The sequence below is a fragment of the Cucurbita pepo genome, chromosome 2 (genome assembly GCF_057944985.1).
Source record: "Cucurbita pepo subsp. pepo isolate OVF chromosome 2, ASM5794498v1, whole genome shotgun sequence".
NCBI classification, from domain to species: Eukaryota; Viridiplantae; Streptophyta; class Magnoliopsida; order Cucurbitales; family Cucurbitaceae; genus Cucurbita; species Cucurbita pepo.
The window spans coordinates 15,136,523-15,160,954 of NC_141799.1; the positions used below are offsets into that span (position 1 = coordinate 15,136,523).

At 38.3% G+C, this 24,432-nt stretch overlaps 7 protein-coding genes across 8 annotated transcripts; 3 read left to right on the plus strand and 4 right to left on the minus strand.

The window, feature by feature from the left end:
- Nucleotides 1-1,508: 1,508 nt before the first annotated feature.
- Nucleotides 1,509-4,138, plus strand: LOC111787737 (Metal-dependent phosphohydrolase). Its single transcript, XM_023667775.2, has 7 exons — nucleotides 1,509-1,757; nucleotides 2,003-2,033; nucleotides 2,479-2,497; nucleotides 2,602-2,699; nucleotides 3,293-3,391; nucleotides 3,484-3,656; nucleotides 3,804-4,138. Exons 1-7 carry the CDS (start codon nucleotides 1,593-1,595, stop codon nucleotides 3,888-3,890), a joined length of 672 nt encoding a protein of 223 aa, XP_023523543.1. The 5' UTR covers nucleotides 1,509-1,592; the 3' UTR covers nucleotides 3,891-4,138.
- Nucleotides 4,139-6,418: 2,280 nt separating this feature from the next.
- LOC111787738 (serine carboxypeptidase-like 35) lies at nucleotides 6,419-9,281 on the plus strand. Its single transcript, XM_023667776.2, has 8 exons — nucleotides 6,419-6,752; nucleotides 7,044-7,148; nucleotides 7,259-7,447; nucleotides 7,846-7,934; nucleotides 8,078-8,335; nucleotides 8,417-8,559; nucleotides 8,734-8,826; nucleotides 8,969-9,281. The coding sequence occupies exons 1-8, from the start codon at nucleotides 6,500-6,502 to the stop codon at nucleotides 9,228-9,230; spliced, it is 1,392 nt and encodes a 463-aa protein (XP_023523544.2). The 5' UTR covers nucleotides 6,419-6,499; the 3' UTR covers nucleotides 9,231-9,281.
- Nucleotides 9,282-9,656: 375 nt separating this feature from the next.
- On the plus strand, nucleotides 9,657-13,487 carry LOC111787739 (uncharacterized). Of its 2 annotated transcripts, XM_023667778.2 has the most exons (4): nucleotides 9,657-9,767; nucleotides 10,832-10,926; nucleotides 11,351-11,619; nucleotides 12,420-13,487. In XM_023667778.2, exons 1-4 carry the CDS (start codon nucleotides 9,738-9,740, stop codon nucleotides 13,223-13,225), a joined length of 1,200 nt encoding a protein of 399 aa, XP_023523546.2. In that variant the 5' UTR covers nucleotides 9,657-9,737; the 3' UTR covers nucleotides 13,226-13,487. The 2 variants fall into 2 exon arrangements, with proteins under 2 accessions (XP_023523546.2, XP_086977155.1); XM_087121029.1 differs by lacking the exon at nucleotides 10,832-10,926.
- A 380-nt stretch (nucleotides 13,488-13,867) lies between these two features.
- On the minus strand, nucleotides 13,868-18,019 carry LOC111787740 (porphobilinogen deaminase, chloroplastic). The gene is made up of 5 exons (XM_023667779.2): nucleotides 17,675-18,019; nucleotides 15,578-15,983; nucleotides 14,729-14,935; nucleotides 14,316-14,493; nucleotides 13,868-14,207 (listed from the first exon to the last, which is right to left on the minus strand). Exons 1-5 carry the CDS (start codon nucleotides 17,899-17,901, stop codon nucleotides 14,095-14,097), a joined length of 1,131 nt encoding a protein of 376 aa, XP_023523547.2. The 5' UTR covers nucleotides 17,902-18,019; the 3' UTR covers nucleotides 13,868-14,094.
- Nucleotides 18,020-18,222: 203 nt separating this feature from the next.
- Nucleotides 18,223-19,562, minus strand: LOC111787741 (acyl-CoA--sterol O-acyltransferase 1). Its single transcript, XM_023667780.2, has one exon. The coding sequence runs from the start codon at nucleotides 19,367-19,369 to the stop codon at nucleotides 18,302-18,304; it is 1,068 nt and encodes a 355-aa protein (XP_023523548.1). The 5' UTR covers nucleotides 19,370-19,562; the 3' UTR covers nucleotides 18,223-18,301.
- A 1,313-nt stretch (nucleotides 19,563-20,875) lies between these two features.
- Nucleotides 20,876-22,192, minus strand: LOC111787742 (acyl-CoA--sterol O-acyltransferase 1). Its single transcript, XM_023667781.2, has 2 exons — nucleotides 21,884-22,192; nucleotides 20,876-21,801 (listed from the first exon to the last, which is right to left on the minus strand). Exons 1-2 carry the CDS (start codon nucleotides 22,155-22,157, stop codon nucleotides 20,966-20,968), a joined length of 1,110 nt encoding a protein of 369 aa, XP_023523549.2. The 5' UTR covers nucleotides 22,158-22,192; the 3' UTR covers nucleotides 20,876-20,965.
- Nucleotides 22,193-23,053: 861 nt separating this feature from the next.
- LOC111787743 (acyl-CoA--sterol O-acyltransferase 1-like) lies at nucleotides 23,054-24,252 on the minus strand. Its single transcript, XM_023667782.2, has one exon. The coding sequence runs from the start codon at nucleotides 24,218-24,220 to the stop codon at nucleotides 23,171-23,173; it is 1,050 nt and encodes a 349-aa protein (XP_023523550.2). The 5' UTR covers nucleotides 24,221-24,252; the 3' UTR covers nucleotides 23,054-23,170.
- Nucleotides 24,253-24,432: the final 180 nt, after the last annotated feature.

The following is a 24,432-nucleotide window of genomic DNA, read 5'->3' on the forward strand; positions in this document are numbered from 1 at the left end:
CTGTACAATGTGGGATCTCACAATTCATCAATTGAGGCCCAATGTCCTTGTTGGCACGTCATCTGATGTCTGACTCTAATACCATTTACAACCGTCTAAGTCCACCATTAACTGTTATTGTTAGTTTTGGATCGGTAGAGGTTTCTACATTTTTATAATAAATATTTTGTGGCCGAAAAATAAAATTAAAAAAGAAAAAAAATTAAGTTTTTATTGAAATTGATGACAATTCAAATATTATGTTGGGGGTATATTTAAATATTAATTTTACATAATAATATAATTAATTAATAGCAAATCTGTGTTATGTATTTATAAAATAAAATAAAGGATGAAAAAAATATACCATATGGAAATATTCTAGAAATAATTAGTGGCACTGGATTTATCGAATAGAAAATTTATATTATTTTAAACAATAAAGTATACTGATTTTTTTTTTTTTAAATAAATAAGAAAACAACATCTTATTTAATTATTCTTTTTCAGTACTTTCATTTAATAATTAGAAAAAGTTAGGTCACTTATGTTACGAAAAAAATGACGGGTATTATTTTGGTCGATCTTTTTTTTAGGATTCGATCCCGTTCAAATTGGGTACAGGTTAAATGTGCAAATGACCGAATCAACCCAACCCATTGAGATTGAGACCAAGCCCAAGCCCAACCTGAACCCGATTTCTTCTCCTCATCAGGCTAGTCTTACATCACTTCACAGAGCAATACACTAGCACATGTCATCAGTATTACATAGTTTCTTCATTCGTCATGTTTTCATCCTTAATCCTTCTGTTATTTATTCGTATTTTGATCGTCCACGTCCAATAGCTTCTTGTACAACATATCAGAGTCATGACTTCTGATCGTCCAACAACTTCTTTCGCTCAAATTCTTCTTTCATTTTTCGCTACTCACCTCGCGACGCACCTCACCGAAATTGACATGAAGAAACTTAGTTCAATAGCTCAACTTTCGTTCTTCTTCACCTCATTGAACGTTCTTCCTCTAGTAAATTTATGTAATACTTTGTTGTTTTTATCGGTCAGGGAAATTCTTTACTTTTCGGTGGGAGGAAATCGTTGACGGTAAGTTGTTGGAAGAAAATAAAACGCGTAAAATAACAAAGAGAGAGAGAATTGATGAAATTTTGACTGTGCTTAACATCTGAAATCTTCTGAACAATTTACCTATCTAAATATAACTTATCGTGGCGGGAAAGTGTCAACTAAATCAACAGATTTACCTATTTAAATACAGAGAGTGTCAACTAAATCTGTGCCACTCCCCACTCCCTACAAAATTGCCATCTAAAACTTTAGTAATGACTGTTTGTCCGTACATATTCAATCAAATGGTGTGAATCTAAATAAGGAAAAAAAACATATTTTTTGTTTTTGTTTTACATTATCCAAGTAATTGATTCACAAACTAAAAGTTTTTTTTTTTTTTTGTATTTTGTATTTTATAATATGAATGATTTAATTGCAATGGTGGATTAAATTCAAGAGCCGCCGGAACCGGTGGGTCCTTTTACTCTACTTGCTGTGCCATCTTCAGCTGGCGGCTGCGGAGCGACGAAACGGAGAAGAGAAAATGGCGAGAAGAGAAACGGTGAAGAAGGCGGAGGAGCTGGTGGAGATGGCGATGGGCGGTAACGACGCGTCGCACGATCCTTCTCACGTCTGGAGAGTTCGAGACCTTGCTCTCTCACTAGCCGAAGAAGAAGGCCTCTCTTCCAAGACTGACTCCATGGAAATCGTATGCTCGTTCCTTGAAAACTCCTGCTCCGATTTCCATTTTCTGCCATTTTCGCAACAATCATGTCGATTTTGTTTCGTATTGGTTTTCGATCTTAGATGTTAATCGCTCTAGTCTGTGTATTTTCACGTTTAGCGCTAGACTTTCTAGGAGAACTAACATTTTGGTGATTGAGGACGTTCGATTGATTATTAACCTCTATGATTCGTGGAATCTTTCTGATATTCAGTTGGTGATTTTGGCAGGTGGAACTTGCTGCGCTCCTCCACGATATAGGTATTCTTTTGTTATCCATATCTACATTGTGAGTAGAACATGATAGAACAAGGTCGATGCCAGCTTGCTTCATCCTGAGCCTAATTCTAAGAATCCCGACCTGAAAAGAAAAGCATGCTAACTCTTGAATTCCTAGAGTTCATCTTATCTAGATTCATTCCTTTGCATTTCGGCATCTATTTTAGATCTTGGCTCTACATCAGGTCTTTGAATTAGTAAGAATCTGAAAAAGACAAAAAGAAACGAGAGAAAAAGTGTTTGATCACTTGTAAGCACCAATAGGAAATCAAGCAGAAATGAACTATTTGAATCTGTTTGGTATTTGCATTTCTAATCCATTTCTCTTGCTGGAGACTCATTTTAAAGAGTTTATGTTTTTCCTCTGATACTGTCATTTCTTGTTCGTTTCGGGTTAGTGAGTATCTGTTCGTTTACCACCTTGCAGGTGATTACAAGTACTTGAGGTTTGTTTGTTTCTCTTTCTTTGTTTAAATCATCATAGTTATAGCTCTTTTATTTCTTCGTTTTTCTTTTGATCTTACTTGTTAGTAACTATTATTCTGTGCAGAGACCCAAGTGAGGAAAAAGTTGTGGAGAATTTTCTTGAGGAAGAGGGAATTGAGGAAAACAAGAAACAAAAGATATTAGCGATCATAAAGGGCATGGGTTGGTATCTGTTATACTTCAATTTATAAGAACTCTTTGATTTTACATGTAATTTTAATACTTCTGCATTTAAAGCTACAACCACTTAAGCTACTACATTTAGTTACCAAGGAAATTTGTATGATATTAAATCCCAGATGGGTAGTTACCATCGCTTGAATCCATTTCCTCTAAGCCCTTAGTTATTTGCATGACGCTTATCGGCAATTAGGCCAACTTATGATAGTTCTTATAGGATGTTATTGTATTGGGCATTTGAATTTTGAACGTTATTACAATAGGTGTTTGAAGGGCTTTGTGTGTGCGTTCGTGCGTACAACCCAAACATACTACTAGCAGATATTATCCTTTTTGGGCTTTCCCTTTCAAGCTTTTCCTTAAGGTTTTTAAAACGTGTCTGATAGGGAGAGCTTTCCACACCCTCGTAGAGATGGCTTTGTTCTCCTCCCCAACCGATGTGGGATCTTACCTACACAGTTTGAAAATTAGGCATCTTGAGTTAGTGTTTACTTGCTAGATTGAATTTCTTTCGTTATCCAAATGTTATTCATAAAATACTAATTTTCCCACCTCATGTATGTTATGGCATCCAGGCTTCAAGGAAGAGATTGCTGGCCTTTCAAAAGTTGACTATTCTCCAGAGTTTGGGGTGGTTCAAGATGCTGATCGTTTAGATGCAATTGGTGCTATTGGTAGTAGTTTGCTGTCATATTACGTCAATTTATACAGCTTATAGTCTCATCCTTGAAACAATTGCACCCTCTTTAATTTCCTTTCCTTTCAGGCATTGCTCGATGCTTCACTTTTGGTGGAAGCAAGAAGAGAGCGCTTCACGATCCTGCAATTCGTCCTCGAACAAGTTTATCCAAAGAAGCATACATGAACAAAGAAGAGCAGACTACTGTGAATCACTTTCACGAGAAGCTGCTGAAAATAAAGGATATGATGAAAACAAAGGTAATTTGTTGGTATATCTGATGTGACTACTTATGCTTTTTGCTTCCTTGGTTCATCCATCTTTCTTCCTCTTGTGAAGTTTGCTCATAAATCACAAAGATTTCAACTCTCAGTTATGTTAAGAGATCGTTTGGGCATGAATTTCAGGCTGGACAGAGGAGGGCAGAGAAAAGGCACAAGTTCATGGAGGAATTCCTGAAGGAGTTTTATGATGAATGGGACCAAAAGGCTTAATTCTTTATCGAAGATATCATCCATTCTTCTCTGAATCTCAAGCTGGAAATGCACAGAAAGATTACTTGTAAGAAAACCACCAACCTTACCCTATTTCTAAAAATGCAGTGTCAACTCAATTCCACTATATATGTTGTGATACAATAGGAAGAATCGAACTTTTGTTCCAAAACATGGAGTTTTCCCTTTTGGTTAGATGCTGCAGAAGTAGTTATCAATTTGACTTGCTAAGCGACTTAGAAACCAAATCCACTAGTAGATATTGTCCGCTTTGACCCGTTACATATTGTTGTCAGTCTCATAGTTTTAAAATGCATCTATTAGGGAGAGATTTCCACACTTTTATAAGAAATGTTTCGTTCCCCTCTCCAACCGATATGTGATCTCACACTCCACCCTCTTAGGGGTCTAGTGTCCTCGCTGGCACACCGCTCGGTGTTTGTCTCTTATACCATTTGTAACAGCTGAAACCTACCGTTAGTAGATATTATCCGTTTTGACCTGTTACGTATGGCTTTCAGCCTCATGGTTTTAAAACGCGTATGCTAGAGAGAGGTTTCCACACCCTTATAAAAAATGCTTCGTTCTCCTCCCCCATCGACATGGGATCTCACAATCCATCCCCCTTTGGGGCTTAGCATCCTCACTGGCACACTTCGGTGCCTGGGTCTAATACCATTTGTAACAGTCGAGGTACACCGCTTCAGTTCATCGTACATTGTGCTTATGGGTCAAGTTTGTATGGTTTGATTGTCATAATTGCTAGTGAATTCTCGTGCTGGTTGAAGTTGGGAAGTTGAGGCTTGGGTAAATGTAATGTGTATCAAATTTGCAAATGTGACGCATTAAGGTGAAATGGAACTATGATTTCTTTTACTGGTGTGATTGGAAAGAGACTGAAATGACTAGAATGTCCTTGGGTTAAAAGGTTGCTGAGAAGCCGTGCGCACGAGGGTAGTGCAGGGCGAAAGTACAGGTCTGTCAACTAACGGACCTCGTAAAAGGAGGGCCCCTGATCATACAAAAATCAAACTTTATAGATAGAAGAGCCGTTAACTAACGATCCCTCTGAATTCAAAATTTCCATTTCTGTCCCTGGGCCCATCTTCCTTTTTTATTTTCTATTTTTTACTTTCAATTTTCATTTAAAAAAGAAAAGAAAAAGTTCCTTTTTTCTTCATTCTGTCGTTATTCTTTTTTGTCTACCCTTTTATTATTACTTATTTTACTTTTAAAAAAATTATTTTATTTTTTGAAAACGTAATTTTATATGACATTTGAAAGAGAAGATTTGGAAGGATTACTTCGTTTGATAAAGATTGATTTAATTGAAAATCGTAGAAATTAAATTTGTGGATGTTTGGTTTCGTTTAAAATTTTAGCACTTTACTTTTAGTTCCACTAGAAAGATTTCGTACTAGTAGGAATATTTTATTTACTTATATACTAATGATTAGATCTTAATTATATTATATTCTTCGTAACACATCCTTTTCCATACTATTCATGTTGCTATTTTTTTTTTTTTTTTTTTTTTTAGAAATATAAGATTTAGTTTCTACATTAATTTTTTCAATGAATTTCGTATTTTGGGAACAAAATATTTGAATTTGAAGTTAAATTTTTGCACACATATCCAATATTTAATTTTTAGTTAGTTTTTTTCTTAATAAAATTAAACTAAGATCCAACATATAGGGGTGGGTAGAAGAGGAGTGGAGGGCATGGTACCACAAGCATGAAGGAGGCCTCACCACCTTGGCCATCAATCCCTTGTCCTTTCCACTAACACTTTGCCTCCCACTCGCTCCACATAACTCATGACTCGATAATATAATTCTTCTATTTCTAACCAGCTCGTCAGTAATTTTATATTTTAAAAAAATATTTTTAGATCCGTCATCTTTTATCGACTAAAAAAGTAGGTCTAAAAAGTATCAAACTTATTTGAAGTAATGTGCAAAAGATATCAAAATAGATTCTTAAAGCTAAACTAAACCAAACATTTGCTTTCCATTGGAACTCGAGATTCTTCATTTCATTCAAAAAGCGTTTCCACTTAAAAAAAAATTGACATCTATGGTTTAAATGATGCCATGTACAAGTTATTGGAAGTTAACATCACGACCATAATATTCACCAAGAACTTGGAGAGAGATGTGAATAGATGGAATCCACCGTAGATCTTCGTTTAAATGAATGTCACATCCACCGGCCTAAATTTCTCAGAATGTGACAAATTTATCGAGACTTTCTATTTTTTTAAAAAAAATAAAATTACCCACAAAAAATTTAAATCCATCGAACTAAAAAAAGTGAATTAAGTTAAAGAGATAATGTAATCCTAGTTCAACCTCCAAAATTTTTAATTACAAATTTTTAATATAATTTTAATTTTTTTTAATGATGAGGACTAAAATGAAAGAATTTGAAAAGTTGGAGGATTAAAATGAAATTTAAATCTAAAAAAAGTGATTAAATTGAAAAAAAGTAGAGACAATATCTATATAAATCTCACAATTATCTTCTTTTCAATCTCCAAATTCATTTTCTCTCTCTAAATTTAGAGAGAGAGAGAACAGAATTATTACCGTTGACCGGCGACGACCATGGCATTTTTTCGGAACTTGTTGCCTTTGTTCTTCACTTTACTTTTCTCTACGGCGGCGGAGATCGACGGAGATTCGCGGCGGAGAGAGGCCGACAGAGTGACCGACTTGCCGGGGCAGCCGCCTGTGAAGTTCCGACATTATGCCGGCTACATCAAACTCCGGCCAAATGAAGAGAAGGCTCTGTTTTACTGGTTTTTCGAGGCTCAAAACGACGTCGCTCATAAGCCTCTCGTTCTTTGGCTCAATGGAGGTTCTGTTCTCTCTCTTCCTTGATTTTGTTATTATTCTCATTTAGTCCCCTATGTTTGAAATTTTTGCAAAATGACCCCAAAAGTTTGATTATTTTGCTTGGTAGTCCCTCATTATTTTTTATTTTTTTATCTCAAATTCAATAATACATTTATGTTAATTTTGTATATAAATACCATTTTTATTTAAAAGTAAGAATTAAATTTTATTAAATTATTTTTTTGTGAATTTTAAAAAATGTCAATTATATCACGATAAAAGTCGTGTAACTTAAATGTTAAAATATTAACAGGGCCAGGCTGCTCGTCCATAGCGTATGGAGCTGCACAAGAACTTGGTCCCTTCCTCGTTCAGAGCAATGGGAAGCTTAAACTCAATCCTTTCTCTTGGAATAAAGGTACCGCTTCTCGACTTCCCATTTAAATTTGAAAGAAATTAGAATTTAGTCCCTATAATTTATTAAATTTCATAAATAGTCCCTGTATTGAATAAAAATGTGTGGAACAGCTGCAAATATGTTGTTTTTGGAGTCACCGGTGGGAGTGGGATTCTCATATACAAACAAATCATCAGATTTACAAACGCTTGGTGATAAAGTCACAGCCGAAGATTCTTACACCTTTCTTGTTGGTTGGTTCAAGAGGTTCCCGAGTTTCAAACTCCATCAATTCTATATAACTGGAGAGAGTTACGCTGGTATTTTCTTCTACTTTTATAGCTCGAGTTTGATTTCAATGTGTTTTCGGGTTTGAACTCGAACACACGTGTTTGAATTGTGCAATGAAAATGAGTTGACTTGAGACGTTTTAATTTAGGTTAAATTACGAGTTCGACGTGCTTACTAGTTCGTGAGTTTCAAAAGTTTGAATTTAGGTTAAATTACAAGTTCGATGTGTTTTCTAGTCCATGAGTTCGTACATTTTGAATTTATATAATATAAGATTAAAATGCGTCCATGTTCGGGTAACACGTGTTTGAACTGTGTAATAGAAACTAGCTAACTTCCGAAATTTGAATTTAGGTTAAATGGTTATCGAATCCCGCTCGTAAATTTATTATTGACTCCGTCTCTCTCTTTTATTATTTGTTTGAAGGACATTATGCTCCCCAGCTTGCTGAGCTCATTTATGAGAAAAACAAACAGTCTAGCAAAGACTTGATTATTAACCTCAAGGGCATAATGGTAAGTTCCCTTCTTTAGAGATATGAAAAAAAAAAAAAATAATAATAATAATTAAAAAAAAAAATATATATATATATATATATATATATACGACCACATTTAACTATCATATTAATTTAACTATTTTTATTTTTTTAAATAAGATCGGAAATGCAGCCATCAACGACGAAACAGACCAGCTCCATGCCAACATCTTCAAGGACTGCAATTTCTCGGCTGATGCTCAAAACCTAACACTTTCTTGCCTTAATTTTTTTCGAGATTTTATAGTTTCTTACGACAAAATTGATATCTATAACATTTATGCTCCAATTTGCCTCGCTTCTTCTTCTTCATCATCTTCTTTCGACTCGGTGTTTAGACTCGTCGGTGCTGCTGCTCCTCGAATCTTCTCCAAATACGTAAGACTTCAAATCTCTCGAAAACCTTAATTCAAAACTCCTTACTACATTTCAGTTTTTTAATCTTTGAATTTGACTTAGAAATCATGGAGTAACGAGCTGCTAGCAAGAGGGTACGATCCATGTACTCCAAACTATGCAATAAAGTATTTTAATAGAGGGGATGTTCAAAGGGCTCTACATGCAAACGTTACTCAACTTTCTTATCCTTACACCCCGTGCAGGTACTTTTCTAATAACTCGTGATTATTTTCATGAAAAAATGTTAAATAAAATATGAACGTAATAGATACAACCGTAAGAGTTTAGACCCTGGGCTCGTTTTCTCATTATTTTTCTACCACGAGTTTCATTTTTTTTATAAGTCTTCATTCTAATTTTTGGCATTTTTGTGGCAGTAATGTGATTCTAAATTGGACCGATGCTCCTAGCTCTGTGTTGCCCATCATTCAGAAGTTACTCCGAGCACAATACCGCATTTGGATTTATAGGTAATTCTCGTAAATTTTCTCGAAAATATGAATATAATTTCACGTCGATTAAAGTAAAAAAGAAAATGACCAAATAGATGAAGTAAATTCCTATATACAAATAAGTTATTATGAAACTTTTTAAATGTATGCAATTTTGTAGTGGTGACACTGATGGGAGAGTACCGATAACATCAACAAAATACAGTATAAACGAGATGAATTTGAAGATCGAAGAAGAATGGAGGGCGTGGTATGAGAGGCGTCAAGTGGCTGGTTGGGTTGAAACCTACCGAGGAGGCCTCACATTGGCCACCATTAGAGGGGCAGGCCACCAAGCTCCGGTCTTTGCTCCTCGACAATCACTTGCCCTACTCACTTATTTTCTCTCGGGCAATCGGTTACCTGCGTCTTCTAAAATTTAGTATACTATTCACTCTCGTTTGATGTTGTGTTTGATAACTATTTTCTTTCTTTTGAGATTATGATAATTATTAAATATAATATAAGAAGAGTAAGAAAAATCGACGGGATTGCTTCCTAATATGTATTACGGCACATGATGAACCCAACATTTTTCTGCGATATGGTCACGTTACGAAAGAACTTCCAAGAGTCAGACTATCCCATAGACGAACACAAGTTCTTGGAACTTAAAATTTCTCCAAACAAATCATGTTTAACGTCGTTCAAAGGAAACTACACCTTATTGAAGGGCAAAATCGTAATTTAACTCGTAAGTCAAAGTCAAACGGTTCAAATAAAATATATTTTTGGAAGGGGTCTTCTTTTTTTTTTTTTTTTGCAAATTGAAAACCAAAATTACCCCTAATTTAACCATATATATTACTAGTCTCCGCTACACTAGCTTCTTGTTCGCGGGAGCTAATCTGCATCACTTCAATCCTCAACCACGCAGTTCGATTCCTTCAATGGCGTTTCTGTTTCAGAAATTTCAAGAGGTACTGTTCTTGATTTTCCCGTCAAAGCGCTGGAAAATGATGAGAAATGGAAGGAGATAGATTGAGATACTGTAGGTTAATATTTGAGTCTTACAAGATTTTCATTACTGAATTTAAGGAAAATTTGTTAGTCTGTGGCGTTCTATGAATTTAGGTACTGATTCATCTCGTGCAATTATTAGTTTCTCGGTTTGTGGCTAGATTTCTGCTTTTGCGCTTTCGATGTCAGTCTGTCTGTCTGAATTCGGTTAAGTGATAGACAATCTTGTATTCAGAGTATGTTTGTATCATCAATCCGCGGTATTTATGGTTGTTTAACTCTGCATCAACCAAACAAGGAGATTACAGGTGTTAGACGGAGATTACAGGTGTTAGACGAACACGACTCTCCACAATTGTATGATATTGTCCACTTTGAGCATAAGCTCTCGTGGCTTTGTTTTGGGCTTCTCCAAAATGCTTCACACCAATGGAGTTAGTATTCCTCGCTTATAAACCCATGATAATTCTCTAAATTAGCCGATGTGGGGCTTTCATCATCCAACAACAGGTTCGAAATAATGATACTAGTTATAAGAGTGAAGAAAAAACGTCCTAGTGAATTAAGTGAAAAGAAATTGAGGGTTTCGTGGGACCTGACAATTAAACTAGTTCAGTTCCAGATTGATAAGAAACTTCTCGGCCTTGTGGTTTATAAACACCGGCGCCTCCATACTTTACAAGAAGGATTCTTAGGAGTTATTTGTTTCTAAACAACGTGGTAGTTCTCCTCGTTGATCCTTTGACTCTCTTTGTTCCTGTTCTTATTTCTTTTATTTCTCTTCCAATGTGGATATATTTGTTTAGAAACTGATCTTCTTTATCATTTAAGATGCTTACATGTAAGGAAATGGTGTATTATTGCATCTTTTGTGTGGTTTCAAGAACTAAATAGAGGTGATGATGTGGTGTCTGAAACTTTTATTACCAATGTCCTTCCCATTACAGTCTAAAATAAATACCACAATATGTCCGTCTGATTTTTTTTCCACTGATGTTTATTCTATGTACACTTGCAAATCTAGGCCGTGAAAGTTATTGCAAAAAATCCAATGTTTGCAAGGGATCCAAGGCACATGCAGTTTGAAACAGATATGAACCGCTTGTTCCTTTTCACCAGGTCATTTTAACTTTCCTATTACATCATGTGGTTCCAAAATTCAGTTCAATCTCTATACAAACTTTTGTGTAGTCTCCAAAATCTTTGTTTCCTATTTCAAAAAAAGAACTTCTTGATTTTATGTCTGTTGCTAAATTGAATTTCTTTTATTGTGATAGCATCGATTTACTTAGTTTATCCATCAATCGATCACCCTTATTCGATCAATATGGCTTCCTATCCTTGCGTTCCATAACTGGGGTCCTCATGAAGGTTGCTCAGTTTGGTATAAACCCTTTCTAGTTTCATCTCTCTTCTCAGCGGGGAAGGAAACAGATGAAAATTTTTCTGGGATGTGATCACTTGTTAGAAACCTATACTTTTGGCAAATTCATATTAATTTATATGCTTTGGTAGAACTCATCTCATAATTTTGAAATTCCAGCTACAACCGTTTGGGGAGGGATGCTGCAGAGACTGATGCAGAGGAGATAATCGACATGGCCAGTAAAGCTCCTTTTGCTGATCAACAAAAGCAAGTGCAAGAGAACATCCATTCACAGGTTGAAAGCTTTTGTAAGCATATGGATGAAATTCTTCTTCCAGATACGAGGACGAGCCCTGCAGAATCACCCAAACAGCCCAACGGTGCCGTTAGAAAAAGTGGTCTTAGTTTTGCTGTTGGCAAACATAGTTCGCCTACTAACATTACTGGTTAGATTCTCTTGCTCTAATCAATTTCTCGAGCGTTTGGTAATCAATTTATTTTTTGTTTTCTATTCTTGAATATTAGCCTGTTTTCTCACATTTCTCTTGTAAGTTTGTCACTTTTCATAAAAATACATTTTGAATTCAGAGTCAAATTTAAAAAACAAAGTCAAGTATTTAAAACTATGTTTTTTAGTTTTCAAAGTTTGACTTGGATTTTGAAAATACTTTTAACGGTAAGTAGAAGTAGTATGTATTTACAAGCTTAATTTAAAAAGTAGCAAACCAAAAATAAAATGGTTATCAAACTGGTCTTTTTCCCTAGTGCTGCTTAAGTAGTTGGATTTCCCAGAGACAGACAAGATCTTTTCGAAGTTTGTTTTCCCCCAAAAACTTGGTTGATCTTTTCAGCGTCAATCCATGTAAATGATATATAAGTTGCTGGCTTCACAGTTTGAATTGTGCATAGTGCTGATGAAGTTAATTAGTTGTCATTATGTCATTTTAAATTGTGCATATTCCACCCCATGCTCCAATAACCCAAGCTGGATGATTTGCGGCCCTCTTTGTTTGTGAGCTAGGAAATTCGGTTAGTACCTAGGACATATTCCTTCACTCACACTGTAACAGACTGCTCATGCGAATAAACAAATAGAAGGCAAGATAGTTTTTCTAAAACAGTTTTAAAACTAATTACCAACAGCGCTTATAAGTTTCTTCTTTTGGTAACTAAAGCTTTTGTTCTTGCATCTGCTCTCCTTTCACCTATGTGACGACTACTGGTTACTGATGTATTCACAGCACAGATATCCCAAAGACGAGGCCATTGGATCGTTCTGAACTTTCGCAGAAATTAAAGGATGGAATTGGCTACACTCTTGATATCAGGCCATCTCAAATCCCTCATAAGGATGCTGGACAAGGTCTTTTTCTAGATGGTGAAGCTGATGTGGGATCTGTTATAGCAATATACCCAGGCGTTATATATTCCCCTGCTCATTATCAGTACATTCCTGGATATCCAAGAGTTGATACTCAGAACCCTTATCTGATCACAAGGTACGACAGTACTGTAATCAATGCCCAACCCTGGGGTTTGGGTGCCGATACCCGCGAAGTATGGGATGGCTTAACTGTTCCCGTAAGTAATCCGACCAAACAAGGCGATGAGAAATCAGATCGTCTTTGGAAAATGCTGAGCAAGCCATTAGAAGCCAAACGAGTTTTGCATGGTGGTGATGCTATAGAGCGTAGAAATCCTCTAGCTTTTGCTCATTACGCCAACCACCCAGCTAAGGATATGGCTCCAAATGTCATGCTTTGCCCTTATGATTTCCCCATGACAGAAAAGGACATGAGAGTTTATATTCCAAATGTACTGTTTGCAAACGAAGAAGTGAACATGAAGAGGCTAGGTAGCTTTTGGTTCAAATCCGGACGTTCTAGAATCAACGGATCAGATACTCCCATCTTGAAGACAATTGTTCTGGTAGCGACTCGGGCGCTTTGCGATGAAGAAGTGCTCTTAAATTACAGATTAAGCAACTCCAAGCGTCGACCTTCATGGTATACTCCTGTTGATGAAGAGGAAGATAGGAGGAGATGGAGTTGAATCCTCTCGTCAAAGGTTGATGCCATTGTTCTAATTTTGTTTGCGTTCAAATTTTTTCTCCTCAAACTGTAGTGAGTTTGCATGCTACAATGTTAACTTATGATGCCTTTAAATGATGTACGAGAATAAAGCTGACTGAGAATATACTTTTAAGTGTTGGAAGCTTTGTGTCACGGTCATGCTTGTTCAAAGCGTGTTGCTTATGGCTGCATGGTGGATGTCCCGGTCTTGCTTGTCTATGACATGTTCATAGTTGCATGCCTGGTCTAAAATCCCTTTTACATGCTTTTATCCTAGATAAACCTTTACCATTTCGCATTGGGTCAATACGAGGGTGTATGACCGTTCAACAAAACCACTGACAGGGTTAAAATGAGATATGACTAGTTGTCACTTTTGTTTTCAAATATATTTTATCGGACACGTTTTCTGAACCTTTTCTTGCAACGTGACACGAGGTCTAGATACATCGATGTTGTCTGTGAGATTCGAATTTCTCACAGTTGACTTGTTTGCTTGGTTAGAACAAGTACCAAACAATTGCTATCCCAAATTTCCATGTTTTTCAATGAATTATAGCTTTTCTGTTCGAGATCTTGAACATTAGAAAGGCTAACACTCTTTAAACTTGGATCTTATTACACAGAGAAAGGGGGAAATTGTATTCATATTTGGGGCACCCAAAATAATCTAAAATGATTTCTGTTCAAATTTACACAACCAATTAAGAAAACAAAGGAGTGGAAACAAAATCATCGTTAAAGTACAACAAGCTTCATCTCAAAGGATGAATGAATATAAACTCCTACTCACTTGAAGATTTGGATACGAAGCCTTGATCTTTTATCCTACATTCTAAGTTAAACTAACTAGCTATCAAAAAAACCGGGACCCGCTCGAGAAAGTAGCTCCTTGCCAGCATCCTTTCCCATTGCAATCATATCGTCGATGGCATATGGACCTCGTCGAGAAGTTTCAAGAACTGAAATGGACATAGTGGTAAAGATTAAAAGATGAAGATATTCAATGTTCTAGCAATGGAGACAATGCTAACGAGAACTGAGCGTAAAAGTTCGGATGTTTTTTGCACCTCGGGTTCCGTCTGGGGAAGCCACCAACCCTTTAAATATACAATTGCCATCTTCGTCTCTCGAAGCATATCCCGCAATCGGAGTTCGGCAAGAGCCATCGAGAGTCTCGAGAAATGCTCTCTCACAAACAACAGCCAGTCTTGTTTCCTCATGGTTCAATGAGGCTAAGTAATTGGCCTGCAAATGAGAAACCAAACAGGAAATGACTAAGTTAACGTCAAAGTTCAAGTTCTTTTCAGACATTGAGCATTTTTCAAGAGAAAAACTCGAGCAATGAACTTTAATGGTATAGGGACATAACGAGTCATCTATTCGAGTCGAACAGACAGTCTTCTCAACTAGATGTAGATAAAATGCCATTTGTCAAACGAACATGGGCGAATATTGATTTCCATAGCCAATGAAAACATACCATTTTGTCGTCGTCACTTCGACAGGCAATCCCAATTGCTCCCTGAGCAACAGCTGGAAGCATTTCGTCAATTGAAAGGATTGAAGTAACGGTTTCTGTCATATTTAAACGTCGAAGTCCAGCTAGAGCCAATAGTGTTGCTTGGACCACTCCTTCATTCAGCTTTCTCAACCTTGTTTGGACATTGCCCCGAAAATTCTCGAGCACCTGCCAGATGACACCAACCAACAAAGGAAAAAAACGAGAGCGAGAGAGTATCAGAATCGATCTACAATATCGAACATTTAAGATCCTTTAACATCCTTGAAGTCAGAGTCGTAAATGGTTCCACCAAGACAGGAATGCAATGCAACATTTAAGGAATCTTCAAAGTGTCGTATAAGAAAGCAATCAATGATAGTGAAACACGACGTGTCGTATGCCAATTGAGGACACTAGGCCCCAAGGGGGTGGATTGTGAGATCCCACATTGATTGGAGAGAGGAACGAGTGCCAGCGAGGACACAGGCCCCAAAGGGGGGTGGATTTTGAGATCCCACATCGATTGGAGAGGGGAACGAGTATCAGCGAGAACGCTAGGCCCTGAAGGAGGGTGGATTGTGAGATCCCACCTCGGTTGGAGAGGAGAACAAAACATTCTTTATAAGGGTGTGGAGACCTCTCTTTAGCAGACGCATTTTAAAAACCTTAAGGAGAAACTCGAAAAGAAAAGCCCAAAAAAGACAATATTTGCTAGTGGTGGGCTCGGACCATTACACAACTTCACTCATTATATGCTTAGATCAATAACTTATCAACTCTCGTAAGTGATGTTAGACATTTCTCGATTAAGCAACGAAACATACTTACATTGAGGGATGGATATCTATTCAGAAGCTGAGACTTTCTTCTCAGTGAAGCTGTACCAATGACACTTCCAGCTGGAAGCTCAGCGAGTGACCCGACACTTAAAGAAATGAATGCATCACGGACATCTTCCCTTGGTAGATTACATGGGAGGATCGTTTTTTCGGGTAAGTAAGTCGGTACATCTTTCATCGAGTGAACAGCAATGTCTATGTCACCATTAATAAGTGCATCATCGATCTCTTTAGTAAATAGTCCTTTCCCACCAATGTCTGCAAGTGGCTGAGAGAGTATTTTGTCACCAGTTGTTTTGATTATAACAATCTGAATGGCACCATCTTCGGCTAGCTCGGGATGGATAGCCATGAGTTTTTCTCTCGTCTCGTGAGCCTGGGCAAGTGCTAATGGGCTGTCCTACACACAGAAAAATGCATATGACACACCAGAAGATACAGCAATCCAGCACAGGATTTAGATCAAACAAGCATATAACCAGCTAGAGAATGAAGTAGATTATGTTTATAAGCGTGTAGTGTAACCGCCCAAGTCCACCGCTAGCAAATATTGTCATCTTTGGGCTTTCTTTCCGGGCTTCCCCTCAAGGTTTTTTAATCCGCATATGCTAGGGAGAGGTTTTCAGACCCTTATAGAGAATGTTTCGTTCTCCTCCCCAACCGATATGGGATCTCATAATCCACCCCCCTTTCGGCCCCAGCGTCCTCACTAGCACTCGTTCCCTTCTCCAATCGATGTGGGAGCCCTCAATCCACCCCCCTTCCAGGCCCAGCGTCCTTACTGGCACACCGCCTCATGTCCACCCCCCTTCAGGGTTCAGCCTCCTCGCATGCACATTGCCCGGTGCCTGGCTTTGATACCATTTGTAACAGCCCAAGTCCATTGTTAGCAGATATTGTCCTTTTTGGGCTTTCCCTTCCGGACTTCCCTTCAAGGTTTTAAAATGTGTCTGTTAGGAAGAGGTTTCCACACCCTTATAAAGAATGCTTCATTCTCCTCCCCAATCGATGTGGGATCTCACATGTAGTTCGAGGTTTCGATGAGAAAATTACAAGCCCCTTAGTTCCTACCAGCAAAAACATGCTCTTCTAATAAAGATCTCATTCAACTCTAACAGCAGCAGATTGGATCCTAACAATTATCTTAAAAGTAAAACAACACCACTGCCCTGATTTGATTGATGACATGAGAAACATGATGAATAGTTTTTCTGAGAATCAATTCAAAAGTCGAGCAAATAAAAGGCGAGCAGGGAGGTTCTCCGTTATGAGGCATCTTCTTTTCTTTTAATAGGTTCATTGTCCACCCTTTTAGTGTTATTGATAATCTAATTTACTATAACAGCCTAAGCCCAAGTCCACCGCTAGTAGATATTGTCCTCTTTGGGATTTCCCTTTCGAGCTTCCCCTCAAGATTCTCAAGGTTTTAAAACGCGTATGCTAGGGAGAGGTTTCCACACTCTTATAAAGAACGTTTCGTTCTCCTCCCCAACTGTCGAGGGATCTTACAATCCACCTCCTTCAAGGCCCAGCGTTGGCTTGGGCTGTTACATTTACAACCACAAAAAGAACACAATTTCCATTCTCGATAAGCAAACAAATTATAAGGACGTACGAAAAACAATCCCACAAAGGAATCCACGTTGACCTACAAGAACGTTCTCCAATCCAAAAGCACAAGAGAAGACAGATAGTTACAAAAGGTTCGAGTAACAAACGCCTATAGGAAGCTATTAAGTCTCACCAGCCCTCACACCTCCTATAAGGACCTCTCCTTCACCTCTGCCCATAAAGAGGCAGCAAGAAAAGTAATTCTTCAGTTGAATAAGAGTAACACATGCAAGTCTAGACAGCACCAGAATGGTTGATTTAAGTGCAAACATGATAACTATACTGAAAATTTTCACAATTCTACAAGATATCAAAAACAAATCACAGTTGAAACTTGAACTGATCCAAGCTCCAACCATCAATTCAATGCCACATGAAAACCCCACACTATCAAATTCAAATCAGACGCAGACTCAAAATTAGAAACTAAAGACATCCCAGAAACATCAAACCAAAAGCAAATCCAAAAAATCACCTTCCCCTGGTGCCAATTCTGACGAGAGCGACCTTGGTCTTCTCTGCCTGCTGCTCCACGGCAACAGAGGCTCTTATGAGCCCAAACCCATGAAATTTCTTACCTCCAGTAGAGAAAGCAGGAGGTTTAAGGGAAAGAGAAGAGAACCCATGACGGGAAAGGGAGACAAGATTGCAGGGACGAGCCATTGGATAATGGCTTATAGAAGGGGAAGAAAAAACACCCATTTCAGAGAGGGGGAGAGGGAGATGAGAGGAAATAGGGAAATGGGTTAGCTTAGAAGAGATCGTTTTCGATGACCCAGATGGGCAAATGTCTGCGCTCGCGTTGGCGGATAGGATTCTCATCCATTTCGATCTTGATTTGCTTTAGAATTATAAAACCCAAAAATTCAAAAGCGGTTTTTTCCAGTCCGGTTCAGGGACGGTTTGACCGGTTCATGCCTACATATGATTTAAATAAATTAATTAAAAGCTTAAGATAAAATTAGATTAATTTCTCGAACTAATGTTTAGATTAATTTTTTTAATATTTATAAAAATAAAAGATTAAATATTACACATTTTGTAACAAGTACAATTTAATCCATTTATTTATTTATTTATTTCCTTGAAAATGTAAAAACAATTATTTAACTTGAAATGAGATGAGTTTGACGGATGTGATCAACTCGGCCGCCACATTCTTAACAAACGCGCCCATAGCCGCGTGCTCTTCAAACATTCTAACGTCCGGTTTAAACCTGAAAAACTGCGGGAAAAACAGCCAAAAACTCGTCACCATCACGAACCCGATCGTCAGCGGCACCGTCACAAATCGCGGCGGCCGGAATCTCTCGCCGACTGCATTCTTCACCGCCATCTCCACCGCCAAGAAAAATCCATGTACCAGAAAGAAACTAGTTACTTCCCAAGTCGGCGCCAGTCTCCCCAGGTAGAAGTATATCAGTTCGTGCATCAGACCGGAGACGGCGAACGTCGCCGTCGTCGCCATTATCGCCGCCGGTTTCCTCCCGACGATGGCCGCGGCGAAATTCCGGCATGGATCGTAGACGGAGAGGCGGAGGATTCTGGAGACCATTAAATTCCATCGCCGACCCCAAAAGTCCTGTAACGAAGAAGATAAATAGGGCTCGTCGAAACAGGGCAATAACTCGACTCCGAGCGTTGCCTTGGCAACGGCGGCGGCTCCGCCGAGGACAATTTCAAGGAGGAGGTAAATTACGAAGCAGAAAACGATTAGGGTTCCGTTTGGATGGAAGTAATTCTTGCAATAGATTGCTGCGATGGAGAGACTTAGGAAGAACAATTTTGACGATAAGCTCAGAGGAAGAACCGAATTGGTATCGGGTCGGGTCGAAGCCGGGTCGTGATCGTAGATGTCGATCGGCAGAGAACCGACAAGGAGGAAGCGGCGGAGGGAGGAGGAAGCGGCGGCGGAGCAGAGAGGACCTTTGCCGAATGCGAAGAGGAGAAGCTTGAAACTAGCAAGCCAGCCGATGAAGAAGCCGATGGCGCCCTGAAGATGTAGGGTTTGAAATTGCAGAGGAATGTAGAGGAAGAGGAGGAAGAAAGGGAGGATTAAGAGGAATTTGAGGAATCCATTGGGGATTGAGTTTTTAATTGAGTAACAGAAACAGAGGGACGATGAAACCTGTAGCAGAGTTTGAAGGAAGATCAGAATCTCAGCCGCCATTAATGGAGAATCCGAGAAGCTTGAGATCGAAAAAGACTTCAAAAATGGTGGCCTGTTCTTCTTCTTCTTCTTCTTCTTCCTCCGATGCACTCCCCTTTTAATATGAACGGAGATCTGTTTTTATGTGTCTATGACGCAATGCTTCTTAATAATTTTTTATTATGCTTTAAAACACCGCGTTACAATTTTTTTTTTCTTCATTTCCGGGACGAGAGTCAACTTTAGTGATCCGATGTGTGTCGTAGTTCATTAACCTTTTGAGGTATACACGTTTCGAATAAGTTCCAACAGGGTTTAGTGGGATCGAGATAGTGGTAAGAAACGTAACGAGTTTAGTTCATCAATTGTATGGCGATAATTAAATCATTTGATTTTTTAACCCCTCGTTGTTGCACCTGAATAGTACGAAGATCCTTGTTCCTCGACCCTTGATCAAATAAACGTCTCCATGACCAACAATCGAAAATGAGCCTTACGACGAGATGCGGACATTACCTCTTGTCCGTCCTTGTGTGAAGTTAGGAGAACATTCCAGTGATTGTCTCAGCGGACCTAAACACACTCACAAGGTGGACAATATCGATAGAGTAACGTGTACGATGAAAAATATTTATCGACACTAATAATTTTATTTATTTATCCATCAAATTAAGCAATACAATGATTTTGGTTCTAAAATAGTTGGTGTAAAATTAATTTTGTTTTTTAAATTTAAATATTTCTTTAATAGATGAATGATTAATTCTTCTGAAAAATAAAATATATTTTATTTTTATAATATACTTATTCTTTTGCATGATTATTAAAAAAAATGGTTAAATATTAAAAAAAAAAACACTCATTAAATAATATTAAAAGATAATAAATCCAAAAGTTGTATTCCAGCTTTACTTGACTTTTGACTTTCTTTTATTTGTAGAGGTTGCACACAATTATTTTTTTTTTCAATAATTTTTTTTGGTCTCAAATGACAGGCTACCGATTTTGTAAGTTTCCAAATATTTATTTGAATAAAAAATTATTTTTCAACTATTTTATATTTTAGTTTTAGCACTAACGTTGTTATTATTATTATTATTTAACTAATTAACTCTTTCTTTCTAGAAGGTGAGACGATCCATATAATATTATTATTTTTGAGTTTTTTCTTTTGAAGGAAATTTTTGTTCAAAGTTTTTAAACACGTATGTTAGAGAGAGATTTCTACACCTTTATAAAGAATGCTTCGTTCTCCTCCCCAACGTATGTAGGATCTCATAATAGGAGGTTGAGCCTCGAAAGGGATAGACACGGAGCAGTGTGCTAACCAAGGGTGCTGGACCCTGAAGGGGTGGATTGGGGAATCCCACATCAATTGGATAAGAGAATGAGCGCCAACGAGGACGCTGAGCCCTGAAAGGATTGGATTGTGAGAACCCACATCGATTCGGGAAGAGAATGAAACATTATTTTATAAATCTTAATTTCTTCTCCGATAATATTTTCATGGATAAGAAAACCAAAAAATAATAATAATAAAATACATAAATAAATACAAAGTGGGGCTCATCTTGGACAAACTTGTAATTTCACAATAAATATATATTTTAATTTCCGTCATTTGGAGGGAAAAAATGTAGTTGGAATAATATTATTCTTCAGAAACGCGCCAAATATCTCGTACTCCTTAACCACCCTGACGTCAGCCTTACACGTGTTGATGAACGGCGGAAAGAACAGCCAAAAGCACGTCCAGAAGAAGAATCCCACCGTCACGGGCACTGACACCGCTGCCGGTAGCGGCGGCATTTTCCACGCATCGATCCACAGCCTCTTCGCCACCATTTCCACCGCCAGACACCCACCGTGCAGGACGAAGAACGCCGCCACCTCCCACGTCGGTGGCGGCCACTGTCGCGACATGTAGAAGAACATCAACTCGTGCATCGCCGCCGACACCAGAAATGTCGCCGCCACACCGGCGAGTGGGGCCCACCGGGGACCGATAAGTTTCGTTGCGGTAGAGACGGCAGGGCGGTATGCGACGGGACGGAGGATTCCGGTGACGGCGAGGTTCCACCGGCGTCCCCAGAAGTCTTGAAGGGAAGTGGAGAGGTAGGGATGGTGAAAGAGGGGGAGGAGCTCGATGGTACCGCCGTGGGAGACGGCGGCAGAGGCGGCGGCGAAGCTGAGGTCGAGGATGAAGTATATGTGGAAACAGAGGAGGAACCAGACGAGCTTCTGATGGAGAATGTGGGTGTAGTCATAGGCCTTGACTAGGGCCGCCACAAGCAAGATCTTGACGGCGTAGTTAAATGGCGATTCGCGGTGGTTCTGGTTGGATTTTGGATCAATTACGGTGGCTGCTCCACCATTGTTGGCTGGCTCTGAGATTTTTTGAGGCGGGATTTGCTTAATTTTGATGGGGAAGGAAGCCACTGCGCAGAATTCAGCTGTCGGAAAGAGTAGAATTTCTTGAGTTTGGTGGGGATTTAATAAACAGAATTAAGAAGATGAAGAAATGATTAAACATACCGATAGACATCCCGGTGGTGGCCAGAGGGCCTTGACCGGCGGCGAAGAGGAGGAGCTTGAAATTGGCGAGCCAAGCAACGAAAAACGCCGTGAGACCGCCGAGATGGAGGGAGTGGAGATTGAGGGGAAGGTAGAGGAAGATGCAAATGACAGGGAAAATGAAGAGAAATCTTGTAAATCCCTCTCCAATTTTGCTGCCAACGCCGTAGCAATACCCCAAACAGATCCATATTGAAATCCACACTTTCAACAACTTCCCAATCTCATCCTCCATTCTTTCGCCGGAGCTCCCACCGATCGTTTTTTCTTCTCAACTCCTTTCTGTCCTGTCATATTTATTCTGTCCTTTCAGTGACTCAATTATAAAAATTTAAAATTAGGATTATAGGATTATTAATATTTTTTTTATAATACAAGTGAGTAAGAACAAATCAGACATCAAACAAATTAATTTGTACACGACTAGTCTAGTCGTGTATTTTATTTAATTGAAATAATAAATAATGAGACAATAATATAATATTGTTTAGTGCTAAAAGAGTAGGCGCCTTAATATATGATTACCCGGCCACGTAGGTAATTGTAAATAATATTATAAGGGTTTAATCAAATGTTTAATACACTAGATCAAATTGAATATACCAAAAACATTAAATAATATGATTACAAGGATCTTTAATTAATTAATTACTCTCACAAGGCTATAGTTTTAATTTTAAAATAAACAAAATCATTTCGAAAAATATATAAAATAAGAAATTAAAATATATTTTAAAGAAAGGTTCTATTCTCCGAATTTACAAATAAAGAGATCATTAATAGACCACGATTTATTTCATTTAAAAACATGTCGGGCACATAATATGAGAAAATTTTAATTAATTAAGGTATCTTGCTGCCAATTTTTTTAGTTAATAATTAAATGATCACGATAAAAGCAATTACTCTTTGTAATTTAATTTTTATATTATTTTGTTAAATAATTTGTTTTTGGAATAGCTTTTGATAGAAAAAATACTTTTAAATAAATAAAAAATTAATAATTTAAAATGTGATAAATTAAAAATATATATTAATGGACTGATCTGTAAATTAAAAATCTAAAAATTTAAAAATAAAGGGCGTGGAATTTAGGTTTTTTTTTTTAAATTTTATTTATAGAAAAAGGCATACCACGTGGAGCAGTAAATGTCGGCCCCTGTTTTGCAATTTTTTTATTACCACCTGCTACTGGCGGTGCCAGTGACATTTTTAAATTGTTATTTAGCAAAAAAAGATAATAATAAATCAACGGACCAATGAGAAAGCGACGTTCTTTACAAAAGTGACCAACGCGGCGTACTCTTCAAACGCCCTCACGTCCAACTTCAACCTCACGAACTGCGGGAAAAACAACCAAATCGCAGTCGGGAAGATGAAAGCCAGGGTCACCGGCACTGATACTGCCGGCGGCAGCCGCCACTTCTCCGGCAACGCCTTCTTCACCATAATCTCCACCGTCAAAGCAACGCCATGGATAACAAAGAACCAAGTACACTCCCAGTTGGGCCTCATTCGGCCCATATAGTAAAATATCAGTTCGTGCATCATCGCCGATACTAAAAACGTCGCCATCACCGCCGGCAACGGTGCCCACTTACGCCCGATTACCTTAGCAGCGATCTTCACCGACGGCTTGTAAACTGTCGGCTGAAGAATGTTCGTTGCCATCAGATTCCACCGCCGCCCCCAAAAATCCTGAAGCGAAGTCGAGAAATACGGATCTTGAAACTGCGGCTCCAACTCGATTCCGAGAACGTTCCGACCGCAAAACTGCGTAATAGCTAATATAATCTCCAGAAGAAAGTAAAGATGCCAACTATAAATGAACAGAACAACTTTCGGGTGAATAAACTCAGAGTAATCGTACAATTTCACCATCAGAGCAACGATTACGGCTTTAATCGAGTAGTTGAGGAACGATTTAGGTTTTAGGGTTGTATCGGATCGATTATTATTAGGGCACGATTTCTCGTTTTGGAGGAGCTTGATCGGCAAGCAAGAGAGAGCAAGGAATCGGCGGAGAGGGAGCGGCGGTTCGGCGGAGAGAGGGCCATCGCCGGCAGCGAAGAGGAGGAGCTTGAAGTTGGCGAGCCAAGCGATGAAGAAGGAGGTAGAGCCGCCAAGGTGGATGGAGGTGAGTTGCAGAGGGAGGAGAAAGAAGAGGACGACGATGGGGGCGACGGCGAGGAACCTGCCGGCGCCAGGAGGGAGAAGTTTGCCGGTGGCGTGGCAGTAACAGAGAGAGATAAAGACTGTTAACCAGACCTTGATGAAGTTCAGGATCTCTCCCTCCATTGTTTCTCTCTCTAAAAGCTCTGTTTCTCTCTCTAGAAATTGAAATGATATTGGAGGAGGAGGTTAACACCAGGCCCTATTATGCAATTTTATAGATTTAATTTCTTTTTTCTTTTTTTAATTTTCCACAAATAAACAATTAAAAATAATCCAACTATTACTGGTTATTATATAAACATATTTTATGTAATAATTATTTTACAATATTATAT

Excerpts from the sequence above, each read along its gene's own strand:
- LOC111787737 (XM_023667775.2), top strand. The coding sequence starts at position 1,593 with ATGGCGAGAAGAGAAACGGTGAAGAAGGCGGAGGAGCTGGTGGAGATG. Across the intron at positions 2,700-3,292 it reads AGCGATCATAAAGGGCATGG|GCTTCAAGGAAGAGATTGCT; the intron begins GTTGGTATCTGT and ends TATGGCATCCAG. Across the intron at positions 3,392-3,483 it reads AGATGCAATTGGTGCTATTG|GCATTGCTCGATGCTTCACT; the intron begins GTAGTAGTTTGC and ends CTTTCCTTTCAG.
- LOC111787738 (XM_023667776.2), top strand. The coding sequence starts at position 6,500 with ATGGCATTTTTTCGGAACTTGTTGCCTTTGTTCTTCACTTTACTTTTC. Across the intron at positions 7,448-7,845 it reads AACTGGAGAGAGTTACGCTG|GACATTATGCTCCCCAGCTT; the intron begins GTATTTTCTTCT and ends ATTTGTTTGAAG. Across the intron at positions 8,336-8,416 it reads CTCGAATCTTCTCCAAATAC|AAATCATGGAGTAACGAGCT; the intron begins GTAAGACTTCAA and ends AATTTGACTTAG.
- LOC111787739 (XM_023667778.2), top strand. The coding sequence starts at position 9,738 with ATGGCGTTTCTGTTTCAGAAATTTCAAGAG. Across the intron at positions 9,768-10,831 it reads TGTTTCAGAAATTTCAAGAG|GCCGTGAAAGTTATTGCAAA; the intron begins GTACTGTTCTTG and ends TTGCAAATCTAG. Across the intron at positions 11,620-12,419 it reads TTCGCCTACTAACATTACTG|ATATCCCAAAGACGAGGCCA; the intron begins GTTAGATTCTCT and ends TTCACAGCACAG.
- LOC111787740 (XM_023667779.2), bottom strand. The coding sequence starts at position 17,901 with ATGGGTGTTTTTTCTTCCCCTTCTATAAGCCATTATCCAATGGCTCGT. Across the intron at positions 14,936-15,577 it reads ATAGATATCCATCCCTCAAT|GTGCTCGAGAATTTTCGGGG; the intron begins GTAAGTATGTTT and ends GTCATCTGGCAG. Across the intron at positions 14,208-14,315 it reads TTCCCCAGACGGAACCCGAG|TTCTTGAAACTTCTCGACGA; the intron begins GTGCAAAAAACA and ends TGTCCATTTCAG.
- LOC111787741 (XM_023667780.2), bottom strand. The coding sequence starts at position 19,369 with ATGGCGGCTGAGATTCTGATCTTCCTTCAAACTCTGCTACAGGTTTCA.
- LOC111787742 (XM_023667781.2), bottom strand. The coding sequence starts at position 22,157 with ATGGAGGATGAGATTGGGAAGTTGTTGAAAGTGTGGATTTCAATATGG. Across the intron at positions 21,802-21,883 it reads CACCACCGGGATGTCTATCG|CTGAATTCTGCGCAGTGGCT; the intron begins GTATGTTTAATC and ends TCTTTCCGACAG.
- LOC111787743 (XM_023667782.2), bottom strand. The coding sequence starts at position 24,220 with ATGGAGGGAGAGATCCTGAACTTCATCAAGGTCTGGTTAACAGTCTTT.